Consider the following 13,927-nt stretch of genomic DNA (forward strand, 5'->3'; position numbering starts at 1 on the left):
TAGGGTTATTTGTAACATAATGCTTGTCATGGAATAGAAGAAAATGAGCGATAAACTGTCACTTGAGCCGTCTGACATATATATTATCCAATGGTGAACAAGACACCTAGTTGAGAATTTGGGAAAGTTTTAAAAAAAATAACTCATGTAGACATGAAGTCCAAAGAAGAAATTCATGTCCATAGAGGAGAAATACCAGGTCCTTGTTTCCTACGTAAGGTCACTGCACCCATCGAAGGACTAGTTGCAATGACTTAGCATAGAACCAAGCACCAGTTCCTAAAACTGTTCCAAGGACTGGGGAAATAAAAAAATACACAAATAACAATGCATACTAATGAGGCAGTTTGACCAGTGACTCAGAATCACAGGAGGGTGCCAAATAATCTTCAGAAGAAGATTAAAGATGAATTACAAAGCCTGCAAGATCGAGAGATTACTGAACCAGTTTTGAGATCAACGCCTTTGGTGTCTCCGGTTACAGTAGTTCACAAACAAGGAACAGACAAAATACAAAAATCGGTATAGAGATGCGGGTACAATATGCTGCCATTTTCCCGACCATAGCATGGAGAGATTATAGAAAACCCTCACTCTGTCATTCTTCCTCTACCTCTCTTCTACCTTTAGTTCACCTCTGTGGCTCTACCTCTCTCCTCTAGCTGACTCCTGTGCCCTCCTGCTTCTCCTACTAAACAGAGTTGAGGGTCTTTGTCTAGCTTGAGATCTGTGCAGCAGAAACGAGGGGGTGGGGTAGCAAGGCAGGAGAGGAGAATAAAGGGGGAAATGATCACATTTCACCCGAAATCAAAGTGAAAATCGTCGCCCAGTGAGAGCATTGATTTCCAGGACTGCAGCAAGAGTACTACCAGATGTGAGGCAGGGTGCATTTGTGTTGACCAATACCTGCACTTAAAGCTATGTAAATATGGCGTATTTTATTATTATGTACTCTCACAGTGGTGTTTGATTATCTATAGTGGGAGGTGTAGGCTAATTATAAACGAAATTCCACATAAAATATCGGTGATGAAAATAAAATAAAAAATGATATCTCAGAGCAAAAATAAGTCTACGATGCTTAATTAAGTTTTCCATTGGTACTATTTGGCAGTTGAACGCCAGGCAATTAGACCTTTTTGTTATCTGTTCTTGTCTGTACCTCTTTCAGGAATTTTATATGGCCAGGTCTTGAATTAACCGACAATGGATAATACATTCACAGCTAACACAGAGTTCCAAAATGCATCTTAGGTTGAGAGCTTGAGAGTTCCTTTGATTCACAGGATAAGTGCATCTAGCACATACGGTTTCTGTGTTTATATGCCTTTATTCTGTAGTGAAGTCGACAGGGAAACCGTTGCAGAATGAGAAGGGATGGAAAGAAGTGACTTCTAGATTAACATGGGAGAAGTCCAAAGTGCTGTAGACATTCCATAGGTGATCACACCCTCTTTGCTTTCTTCTGATACACACAACCCTGTTTCAGGATTGACACTGCCACCTAGACCAGGTGTATTGGCCCACAGTACATTGCATTATGGGATTTGAAGGTTATTGTAAATGTAAGAGTAAATATAGCACGAGGCAAAGTGCTGTTGGCTTTAGAGGCAAGACTTGCCGCATTACCTGGGGTTCATCTGCATCTCCTGATACAGGCGAGCTCTTTCAGCTTATTATGTACTTTAGACAAACTATTGCTGCTGCAAGAGGTACATACAGGCTCTACTCTGTTTATTATAGCTCATTAACTATATATTTACTTATGCATTTACAAAGTTCTTTGGCATTTGTTCACACTTTATTGGAAACTAAAATCAACATGTAACAGCAAACAAATTAAATACAAACCTCAACAGCAGCTGCTGCCAGCAGCCACCGTATTGACTCCATTCGACCTCTTCCATTAAAGTAAAACAGCTTGGGTTTCCCAGCCATGATTTCAAGTTTCTACCTGGCAAATCAAGCAAATGTGCACATGTTAAGAGCAACACAAGACACTTGGGATGCTGAGGTAAGAGCGTTGTCACATTGTTACAGATGTAGTGGCTGCCTGCGCAACAAACAAGTCAATATAGCAGGTCTTCTGTCACTGTTAAAAGTGCATTTTATGTCATGGGTATTGCTATGGAAGCCACAGGAATTTGAGCACATACCTTCAGATTTGGTTAAGAGTTCAAAAATACATAGAAACCTTGGACTGGGAGCAGAAAAGGCGACTTGGCCTATCCAGTGAGCCCATTTGATGATCTTGACAAACAGATTAATTGACCAGGTTTACTTACTCATTACTGCGAACCAAAAGGGGGTTGTCTGGAGGTTGTGATGGGGGTCTCTTGGTGTGGCCGCGTCTTCATATTATAAGTCACATAATAATGTTCAAATTTGATGGAGTGGGGCAATGACACTGCAAAACTTTATTACTAGCGGAAACTTTTATCACATCAGTAAACGGGTGAAGAAACCCTGACCTGGATTATACTCGTCATTAGCATCACTTACTCTGTGCAGGTCTCCTGCTTCTGCCCCAGGCCTTTTTTAGTTCATTTCCTATTTTAACCCCCACAGTCTGCGTGGAGGAGGTGAAAAGGGTGAGGTTGCTCCATTCAAGGCTCCAAGCAGCTTTATATCAGAACCTCTCATTGCCTAGAAGTAATACACTTGTGTTTGACTCTCATCAGAGAAGCAATCTACTTTATCCTTCTGGCTGCATGGCTCCCAGTACCAAACGGCACACTAGCTGAGGCCTATAGTCAACTGTGTCTTTGTTGGTTATAGCATCCCAACAGGCATTCTGTTCCTCCGACCTCTAAGATTACCTTATTTAACTCAGAGGTAATCCAGTATGACAATTTTAAGAACCCGTTCCTGTTGTGTGACCTTTATTTCTTCCATTCTGCATGATTTGTCATGTTTTTTTCTGATTTACGTACATGCTGTTTTTTTGGGTTGCCGCACTTAACATAAGATGGTTTCTTTCTCTAATATTTTTAACTGCTTTCAATGGCATCCCACCAGTCTGGCTCCCTCTGGTGCATTGTCCTATGGGGAGCGACCTGCACACCAATTACAAATATGCATAGTTATCTACAGGAGCAGCTTCGCTGTAATATACCTAATGAGCACATAGAGAAGCGCCAAACGAAGGAGCGTTCCCTGTCGCCTCACACTCATCACCATCAATTCAATTCAGCTATTATAAATGTAAAGCGCATAGCTACCTCCAACGGAAGTGTCCCGGCGCTGTCCGTATACGCTATGGAACCCGTCCTGGTTTTCCCTGTGAAGTGTCCACTCCTGGGCACCCCAAGGTGAAGCCAGGCATCCCAGCACTGTTGGGGCTGTTGTGGAGATTAAGCAAGCTATTGCCCAGAGTTGCAGAGTGGGACCCATGATTAGAATACGCACCGAGGCGAGAATTATCAGGTCCGAGGAAATTGAGCCCGAGACCCGCCGAGGCGGGAATTGAACCCTGGTCCCGGGCCAGACCTCTGCATCAGGGTCTACCGCACTAACCATTGAGCCACACTTCTCAGAATGAAATGGTGTACCCGGCAGCATTGCGAAACTTGAGCCCTAAAGTACAAGCAGGGACCCCCACGCGTCCCCCCCCCCCCCCCCCCCCCCCCCCCCCTGGGAGCTTTTGTGACGGTATTGGGTGTACCAGACCTCGGCAAACGACCATTCGTTCACTCCCCTAAACTGATCCCAAACCTCACAGCATAGCTACAAAAAAAATTGCAATTTGAGGGTCGTGGGGTTGTATGTATTTTTGACGTGTCAAAAAAGCAATTCAATCCAGCCCTTAAGAAAAGTATCTGAGTCCAAGCCCTTTCTGGAAGAAGGTCTCATAAATGAGACGCAGTCGCTAGCGCATGCTCTCGCAGGCTCGACACTAAAAAGGGATTAAAAGAGGCTGGAAACAAAATAACCATTAGTGCCTCCCGGTCTCCTCCTTCCTGCAAATATTGTGCATGTTTGACGGCCCACCTGGTAACCAAGTATCAATGGTATACAAAAGAATTACAACGAAAGGCGTTGTCTCCAGATGGAAGTGAGTTAGGGCGAGGGATGGTTGAGGCGCAATCCGGTTTTACAGCAGTTTCAGCACTTAGCCGGGGAGGGCGGGTTTCTCGGAGAGGGGTTCAATCTGAGGCGAGAGCACACGCTGAGGAGACGAGCAGGGGAAGAAATCGATTAGAAACAACCACGTGAATAACGCGGATATGTGTGGCTGCTGACCTTTAAACATGGTAAGGGGTGCAGCCATGACAATGATGCGCAAAAAACGAAAAAATGTCAAACAGAAATCCAAGCCCTCAAAACAAGATTCGGTCGGGAGTTCTGTGTTGCAACTCAAACTAAATCCCTCTGACTCCCTTAGCATCCAACATAAACACGCTGAAAACTAAGGCAATTCTACACACCTCAGGCTCAGTGCAGGGATGAGACTAGAGCCGCGAGATTCTGGTCAGGATGCTCGAGAGGCCACAGGCAGCTGACCAGCGTGGCCTCGTGGCTCTACCAGCTGCCTAGGCTGCCTTTTGCAGAAGGGGCTGATGCAGGCAGCACAAGCCAGACACAAAGTCATTCTGAGATTGTGTATTTGTTACTGCTCGCATCGTAAATAGTTGTATTTCCGTCTATTCTATGCAGTCAGCTGCTACTTTGCTGGAATTAGCAACATTGTTGCAACAAGTCCTAAAAGTCCAAAACAAACAGTGGTGGGGGTGCAATTTTTATTAGGTGACTCGACGCTAATTATCACAATAACCCACCCGTTTGTGCATGGTCTGTGAGCACGAATCCTTCCAAGGCTGTGGAACGAGGGCGAGCAGGAGCGTGAAGTGGCCGGCTGTGGCACTTCAAATGCCAGTGTTTAGCAGAGCCAACAAATCTGGCCATGGCTTCTCTCTTGTGCTGTCAGGGCAGGCACCCAAGAAGCACTGCCGCTTTCACCCGTGCATGTGTAGGGTGGGTCTGAGCCATTCCCCGACCATGGTTACCCCACTTCCAGGAGCAGGAGAGGGGCTTGGGCACGAACCCCAGCTGAAAGTCTTGATTCTCGTCGGCCTAATAAATATAGGAGGAATCTAAATCTTTTAAAGATTGTGTAGTTTCTTCTTAGGTTTCCAGCCTGGATTGCTCTTACAGTTCTTTCCTCGTTCACGAGGTCTACTTATACATCAGCAGACAGCATCAGCAGACTGCCTTTACGAAAGGTGCACAGGCTACTGCCCACATCACCACTCCCACCCCTGCTCAAGTGGCATCACTTTACTCATTTAAAGCATCTCTCTAATGAGTGTTGCCATAAAGGTTAACAGGTCCTTCTAGGATACTCCTTTGGGGTTGAATGACTTAACAATGCATTCCTTTACCACACTACCATCACCATGCAATGCCTTTACCATACATTTCTGTTACACAGTGCTTTACTGCGCAGTGCTTTACTGCGCGTGCCTTTACAATGTAAAGCAATCATATATAAGGTAAGTGAAATCCACATATCACAACAGTTTGGTTGAATGCCAAACAAAAATCTTAAAAGGAGCTTACAGCCCTCCCATTACTTACCATTGGTTGTGTGCAACATCCATCTAATTTATTTACCTCTTATTGGTCAGTGCCACACAAGCACCCCCCGGTTTCACTTTCTGTTATGTGTTGGTCCATGCTGTGGAGCATGGACCAAATACAATATCCAGTCATCGGCCAATGTTCTTCCATTGGCCAGGTATTTTTGTGGTGGTACTTTTTTTCTTTGTTCCTATAATAATAATGATGATAATACCAGTATTTATAGAGCGCAACAGCTACCTCAAACAGAGGTTTCCCGCCGCTATAGCGGGGGGGGGGGGGAACAAGAGAGATGCATAGCCAAAAGATCTAACCAAGGCTAAAGAGCCAGGTCTTCAGGGTTTTTCCTGACAACCGGTTCAAATTGGATTAGGTGGATATTATTCAGCAGGGAGTTCCACAGCTTGGCCGCCACCACTGTGAAAGATCTGCCCCCATGCGTGCTTTAGCAAAGCAAGTTCTGAGAGTTGGACCTCAGTGATCACTTTTGTTGGTAGCAGCATAGACTGTGTTTAAGGTACCTAGGACATTTGCCATGCAGTGCCCGAAAGGCCATTGTTAAGGCCTTAAACTCAATCCTTTTCGCTACCGGCAGCCAGTGGAGCGGTCTTATATGCGGAGAGATGAGGTACCGAAACGGTACTCGCCTAATTAATCTCGTAGCCACATTTTATACCATTTGTAGTCTCTTGACCACATAGGTGGGCAAACCCAGGTATAGGCAGTTTGCATAGTCCAGCCGTGATGTCACTGTTGCATGGACAATGACTTTACGACAGTCCTCTGGCAGAAGATGTAAGAATTTCCTCAGGCCTCTCAATTTGCCGAAGCATGCGGCTGTCACCTGCCGAACTTGGGCTGCGAAAGAGATCCGCTTCCCATTTTACGCCCACGTTTTTTGCCGTGATTGCTGGAGTAGGTGGCAGGCCCATTTCCGCCGGCCACCAAAGACAAGCTGCCGGCGGAAGAGCCTTGCCAAAGAACAACACCTCTGTCTTCTCTGCATTAGGTTTAACTTTGTTATTGTTCATCCAATGGGAGATGTCCCTCAAACAACCCTTAAACCTAATGAAGGAGTCCACAGACTGATCCTTAAAGGAGAACACCAGCTGGGTGTCGTCGGCATATGATATTGCATTCACATCCAAATTTGCCTTGAGCGAGAACAGGGGGGGCCAGATATATGTTGAAAAGAAGCGGGCTCAGGGCCGATCACTGAGGTACCAGAACCATAGTGGCTTGGGTTCCGACTGAAAGGGTTGGAGGGCGACCTACTACGTGCAATTTTTTTAGATAGGACTTCAGCTAGGTGAGTACCATTCCTTCAATTCCTATTGCTTGGAGTCTCTCTACCAGAATTTGGTGGTCCACAGTATTGAAAGCTGCGGATAAGTCCAAAAGCACCAGCATAGCCGATGCTCCTGCATCCACAGTCATTCTCACTGACTGCCACCTCTAGCAGTGCAGTTTCGGTACTAAAGCCGACCCGAAAACCGGACTGTGTCTCATGCAGAATGTCATACCCCTCAATGAAGTTGGCCAGCTGCCGCTGTATCATTTTGTCAATATCTTTGCAGGTGCTGGTAATAGTGAGATTGGGCGATAGTTGTTTAGCTCCCCCTGATCAGCATTGGATTTTTTCATGCAAGGGCAGTAACAGGGCATGTTTCCATGTATCAGGGAAGATGTCCAAAGAAATTGATGTGTTCCACATATATTTCAGAGCGTGGTTCACCAGGTGAGCCAGGTTCCTCCACAACTTTGCAGGGCATGGATCCTCCGGGGACCCTGACTTACATCTCAGGATCTCTGCCAGGGATTTTAGTTGGGAAATAGGTAGGAATTCCGAGAAGGTATCTTTGGAATTATCGATACCCCTCCTTCTGATTTTTCTGTCTCTACCGCCAGTGTGAAGGTGTTGTAGACTTTCCGAATTTTATTGTCGAAAAAGTCTGATAGCTTCGCACATAGTGAGGGGGGGGGGGAGGGCTGTATTGAGTTTTCCAGCTCCACCAGTTTGGTAAAGGAGCTGATGATCCTAAAGATTTCCTTGCCCGAGTTTCCCGCGTTGTTAATGCGCTTCATCAAGTAATCCCTCCTTGCCACCCGCATTAATTTGTGGAGCTCTTTCAGGGCTTTCTTATATGCCAGTATGGCCATCGGGCTGTAGTCTGTTCTCTATAAGCATTCTATTATTTTTACATCTACTTTTTTCCACTCCGAGGGTCTCAGAGAACCAAGGGGCGAGGGAGTTTTTCTTGTGATTTTCGCTACTTTGGCTGGGGCGATGGTATCCATCAGAGTAGAGTGTACGTCTTTGCAGTCGCATTTCCTCTCAGTGTCGTTGTTTGCCCGCCTCCTTCTCGCCCTCTGTTGTCTTACTGTCCTCCTCCACTGTTGTTCATCGTCCCATCCTTTCTTACCAGTCAACGTTTTTTTTTTTAGTTTTTTTTTTTTAGACATGTTGCACAGCAGTGCAGGCTGCAGTGCAACATGAAGTAAAGGACCAAACTACTATGACGCAGTTAACACTGGCCGCATCATAGCACTTTAAAAAAAACTATAAGCCAGCGCTGCTGTGCAACGTGTAAAAAAATTGATAAACCCAGTAGATGTCGCATATGCAAGCATTTTGACTTCGCCAATGCTTGCTTTAATTGCCTTTACCATTCCATACTCCTATCCACCCCTACCACCAAATAGCCCTACCCAACCTTAAACACACCCATTCCACCCAATACCCCTACCTATCCCTGACCCCAAAAAACATCCTTATCACCCAATACCCTTACCCACCCATAAACCCTAAAAAACATCCTTACCACACAGCACTCTTACACACCCCTAAAAATACAGTTACCGCCCAATGCCCTTACCCATCTCTAAACCCTAAAAACATCCTCACGACCAGTACCCCTATCCACCTCTGCACCTTAAAAACACCCTTACTACCCAATACCCTTGCCCACACCTACACCCTAAAAACCTCCTTACCACTGCATACCCATCATTAACCCATATATCGGTCACCAGGAGGTAGCTATAGTTAGAACCTAGTTTCCATGGAAGAGCGTTTTATGATTTGCCAATATCTTTGGCGCAGTTTGCAAAATATTCAAACCTAATGGGTCAGTCACATCAGCTGCTGTCTTGAAAATTTTGGGGTGATCTGTCAAGTGGGGGGGAGAGAAAAAGGGGGTTCCCAAATAACATTTTCCCAATGTTCATTTCCATAGGAAACTTTAGACAAGGATACAGCCCGAACTGCTGAACGGAATTCCACCAAATTTGGCAGAAAGGTAGCTGTTGGCCTAGAAAGCAACCTTTTTGTGGATTGCTGTAAATTCATTCAGTAGTTGCAGAGGTATTTAAAGGCTTTAAGATATACAACTGGGGACGCAAAGGTTTTGCTGCCCCTGCTGTACCTCCAGCTGAGATCTGATTGGTTGCCAACACTTCAAACCAATGAGTGGTGGCAGCCATCCTGTGACACAGTTGAACAATTTAAAAACAAAAAAAAAAAAAAGGAGGAAAAGCAGACAGGGTAGAAACACTCTGATCCCATAGGCCTCTTGGGGGGCGGGGTAGGGGAGCTTCCCCACAGGTCCCAAAAAGCATATTTTTAAAACCCTTCATGAAAAGTCACACTGGACCTCTGAATCCCACCAAAAATTTTAAAAAAACAAAAGCGCAGACTCCTGCACTTCGTTTTTAATCAGCCCCCTGGGGGGCCATGTCCCGGGGGCATTATAGAAATAAAAAAGGGGGGCGCATGAGCCCTCCCTCCTGGGGCTTAATTTACCTGCTGGACCACCACCTCCCGGGGCTTCATTTAAAAAAAAATGTGGGGTTGCCCATTCATCAACCCTGTGCCCTGGGGACTGCCATCTCCCCATGGCAACTCTTTTTAATTAAAGACAGAAGGCTGCGCGGCCCTCAGCAGCCCCGTGGACTACCGCCTCCCCGGGGCTGTGTACTGCAAAGGTGGACGGCCACGCTGTCCCCCTCCTGGAAAGATGGCCTGGGGACCACCAACTCCCAAAGACGGCTCCTGCTATGTTCGGGACATAGCGGTTTGCCATAGCTTGGCGGGAGCTTTACCGCTCCCGCCCAGCCCTAGCAAACTGTGCTCAGCTTTGAACAAGCAAGAGCATTTTGCTCTTGCTTGCTCAAAGTGGAGCACAATTGCTTTAACAGAGAATGAGCTGCATGTTCAGCAGCTCCCTCTCTGTCAAATCTCCTGCAGGAGTCGGGGAGCAGCAAGGACCGCGGGCCTTAAGGCTCCCCCGCGGACGCAACACATATAAGTGTGTGCACTGGGTGGGACCACGGCACCCACACTAGAGGCTAGACCCTGGGGCATTGTGTACCTGTGGCCGAAATCGACCCGGGAAGAGGGCTGCTCAGTCCCTCTCCCTTTAAGCTTTTTAAAATAAAAAAACATGTCTTGCCCCGGGGGAAGAGGTCGAAATCAGCCCTGGGAGGGGGGCCATGTGCCCTCCCTCGAATAAATAAAAAAAAGACCGGCAAGTCCCAGGGGCCACGTCCCCTTTATCCATCTCTCTTCAAACGCACCTCCTGGTGCACTGCTGCTTGGGGGACAAAGTCCCCTTGGATGCTGAGGGTCCTTGTGGCTAACAAGCCCCCCCATTACCTCCAGTAAGTCCCACAGAGCACGATTGCGAGAGGTCTTTGGAGGCCATGCCCCCTTTCTTCACCACTCTGCAAATGCACCTCCTGGCACACTGCTGGTTGGGGGATGAAGTCCTCTTGGATGCTGACGGTTCTCTGGGGCCCAGAAGCCCTCATGTTACCTCCAGTAAGTCCAACACAGCAGGATTACTGAGAGCTGGTCACAGGCCCGCCCCCTTTCTCCACCACTATGCAAACATGACTACTAGTTAAAAAACCATAGAAATTCACTAGAAAAAACAACGCCAACAGGGACGTTATTGTTAGGCTCAGATTTCACTTGTACAAAACCAGTGAAATTCATCAGTTATAGTTACCTGAGCTAACTATAACTTATGACCCTGCAATGCACTGCTTATGACATCACTCATGATATGGTCAGTGACATCACTGATGACATCTCAAACAATATCATCCACACAACCACGCACACACATACTCACACCCCCATACAACCTCTTGGATGCCCACTCACACACCTGCACAACCACTCACATACAAATTAAGAGACCTATAACAGTATTCACACACTCACTTGTTTCTCCATAGAGCCACTCACACACCCACTCACTTGTACAGGGACTCATACAACCAGTCACTCACACATACAGCCAGTCACTTACCACACTCATTCATACAGCTACTCACACTCACTTATTTACCTACAGTCACTCACACAATCAGCCTCTCAAAACAGCCACTCACCCACCCAGTCCTCACACACCCAGACATCCACGTACATTCACACATCCATACAAGCGCGCACGCATACCCGCCTATGCAGCCATTCACAGACACTCACTCTCCATTACAGCCACTCACACACCAACTCACTTAACCAAACAACCACTCAACCAGCCCCTCACTCACCCATACAGCCACTTGCACGGCCAGTCACTCACTCATACAGCTATTCAGACACCCACACACCCAGTAACTACATACCCACTTATAGAGCCAATCATACCGCCACTCACCCACCCATACAGCCATATCAACTCACTCACCAGTACAGCCACTCACACAGCATGTCACTCACCCACCCACTTATAGACCACTACAGCCACACACACACCCATACGCACAAGGATATATACAGCCACTCACATAATATATATTAGATGTAGTATAACTCAGTAGTGCACCTAGTGTACTATGTTAACTTTTGTAGTGCCTTAGTATATATGTTTGACAATCATAAGCTCTTACAAATTACTTACAATCATTGGATAGTGTCATCAGTGATGTCACTGACCATCTCATGAGTCATGTAATATGTGTCATCATCAGTAGTGCATTGCGGGGCGTGAGTTATAGTTAGCTCAACTAACTACAACAGCCACATTTCTCTGGTTTTGTATGAGTGAAATGTCCAACTAACTATAACGTCCCTGAAACCTGTGGTTTTTCTGTGAATTTCTAAGATATTATAAATGCTAATTTCTTACTATAACGTCACGGAAACCTGTTTTTTTCAGTGAAATATATATATATATATATATATATATATATATATATATATATATATACACACACATATAACATATACACACACACACATACACTTACATTGCAATGTAAAGGCATGCATTATAAAAGCATTTTTGTAGCAAAGGCTTGCTATGGTATGCATGGTAAAGGCCTTACATTGTAATGCCCGTGCTGTAAAGTCTGCTCCCCCACCTTTGGTGTACACATGGTGTACCCACTTCGCTTAGTCTGGAGCTGTGTAGCTACTGATATGGTAATTTGTGAGCCTATCCCTCACAGCCACTTATTCATCGCGCTGCTTCCGAAAACAAGATAAGAGAACCTCTCTAGTCACCGAGGCAAAACACCAAAACGTTTCCCTCATAGACCCACGACAAATCCAGTACTCTGCCAGACATACGCTCCCCAATGGTGTAATGTGAGACTCATTTGAAAATGTGCTTCATCGCCCCACACAGAGGTTTGAAGCACTACATAAATGCTACAATACAAAGTACATCATATTTTCACATTCTACGTAAGTTACTCTAAGTCAAAGGCCGAGCATTTGCCTGCTGTGTATCCACAACACAATCGTGTTTATATATATATGTCTTTTTTTCAATAAAAATTACTGAACAAAAAAAAACTACTTCTTTAACTCGAGAGCTTCAGGATACTATCAGCGCGAGGGAGTGGATGCTCACATTCAGGGCTTTAAGTGGGATAAAAAAACTGGGGGGGGTCTCTAAATAGGGTGTGGTCGATGTAATTAAGGGTGTGGCTTAAAAACAACTCAGCTAAAAATCTGTGCTCAGCATAGGGTGCCACACGTCAAGTATTTTGCTGTTTCTATCACTCCATCCCGATATACAATACAACAAGCAACATTACACCTACAAGAAGCCAGGCCTATTGGTTTTGCCAATGGTTGTTAGTTGTATAAAATAAATAGGCAACAACTGCGGCTTCGTTGCATATAATCATGAAAATGTCTCCATTCTGAAGTGAGGAGATCGTGAAAGAACTATAACGAGTCTCTTTGAAGTTACTACAAAGGCAATGATGGGTAGTACTGCTGCAGAGTTAAGATTTGTGTTTTCACCCTGAGGGCAAAAATGCTCAGCCCGATAGAGACCCATCTGAGCACCTGCTTTTTAGAACTGCTGGTTCTCGGCACCGGCAGGACCCCGCCCATTTAAAAGTCCTGGTCACACTGCCAGTCTCAGGAGGGCAGCGGACACAAGGGACTCGCCCAAGAAGTGTATAATATCAATTGGTTTCTGACTGCTGCTACCAGTGCAGATCTCTAAGCGACGTGAGGGCCGATCACGAGGAGATAGGGCCGGCCTTCAGTACATGACTTGTGGCCCTGGATGTATGGACCGGAGACTCATGACGAGAGCGCCCCGAGACACGTCTGCTAGACACCGACGCGCTTCTGTGCAGCTGGCGCTTCTCCTTGTCGGAGATGCGACAGGTCTCTTACACGACAACTCATCTACACGCTGCGCCGAGTGCCCTTCATCTGCTGCCTCGTACTCTCCCCCCCCCCCCCGCAGCCCCCAAAACAGCGTGGGCCGTTTGCCCAGGGGGCAAATTAGGGAGTTAGTCAACAGTCAGTACACACCACAGAACGGCGGACCCCGAACTACTCACCGCAGGGATTTCGGCTCAAGAAGTGCGCTGTGGACTGTGCTTGCGGAAGTTAACTCCGAGTCAGAAAGCAGTGAAAGGTTGGGCTTTATTTTATTCACCCGCCTGACGAGATAGGGGGTGGGGGAGCTGCGAGGAAGGGCCGGGCTACATTAATGCAGGACAAATCATGAGAGGAAAAAAAGCAAGAGGCCCGGCCCTCAGGAGGAGCCGCGCTCCTTCTCACCGTGATTGTATCACCCCCGTGGCCGTGACTCAGCACATCGCTTTTGTACGCCTGGCACGGAGTGAATGAACTTGAGCTGAATGCAAACGCGTTCTTTCACTATTGTTCACAATTATATCTCCTAAACGCTTGTCATGGGCCGCTTCGCTTGTACATACAGTATTAGTTACTTCTGTCACGGTACTGAAAAATGGATCCGAAGTTAAAGCTCTGATTTTTTTGTGCAGATTTATGTAGCGCGAACTCGACCCGAAGGTATTGGAGCGCTTTATATGAGCACCAGTTGCGTTAAACTAGGACATT

The 13,927-nt window shown here is 46.3% G+C and overlaps 1 protein-coding gene across 2 annotated transcripts in view; it reads right to left on the reverse strand.

The window, feature by feature from the left end:
* LOC144762696 (glutathione S-transferase 3-like) overlaps window positions 1–13,534 on the reverse strand; it is a 147,286-nt gene extending 133,752 nt beyond the window's left edge. Inside the window, exons 1-2 of one of the 2 annotated variants that reach the window (XM_078647937.1) lie at window positions 13,402–13,534; window positions 1,852–1,954 (exon numbers count right to left, since the gene is read on the reverse strand). In XM_078647937.1, the coding sequence (XP_078504063.1) occupies window positions 1,852–1,938 (87 nt within the window). In that variant the 5' untranslated portion in view covers window positions 1,939–1,954; window positions 13,402–13,534. The remainder of the gene's footprint in view (window positions 1–1,851; window positions 1,955–13,401) is intronic. The other variant, XM_078647938.1, reaches the window with a different exon arrangement.
* Window positions 13,535–13,927: the final 393 nt, after the last annotated feature.

The sequence above is a fragment of the Lissotriton helveticus genome, chromosome 6 (assembly GCF_964261635.1).
Source record: "Lissotriton helveticus chromosome 6, aLisHel1.1, whole genome shotgun sequence".
Classification (NCBI taxonomy): Eukaryota; Metazoa; Chordata; class Amphibia; order Caudata; family Salamandridae; genus Lissotriton; species Lissotriton helveticus.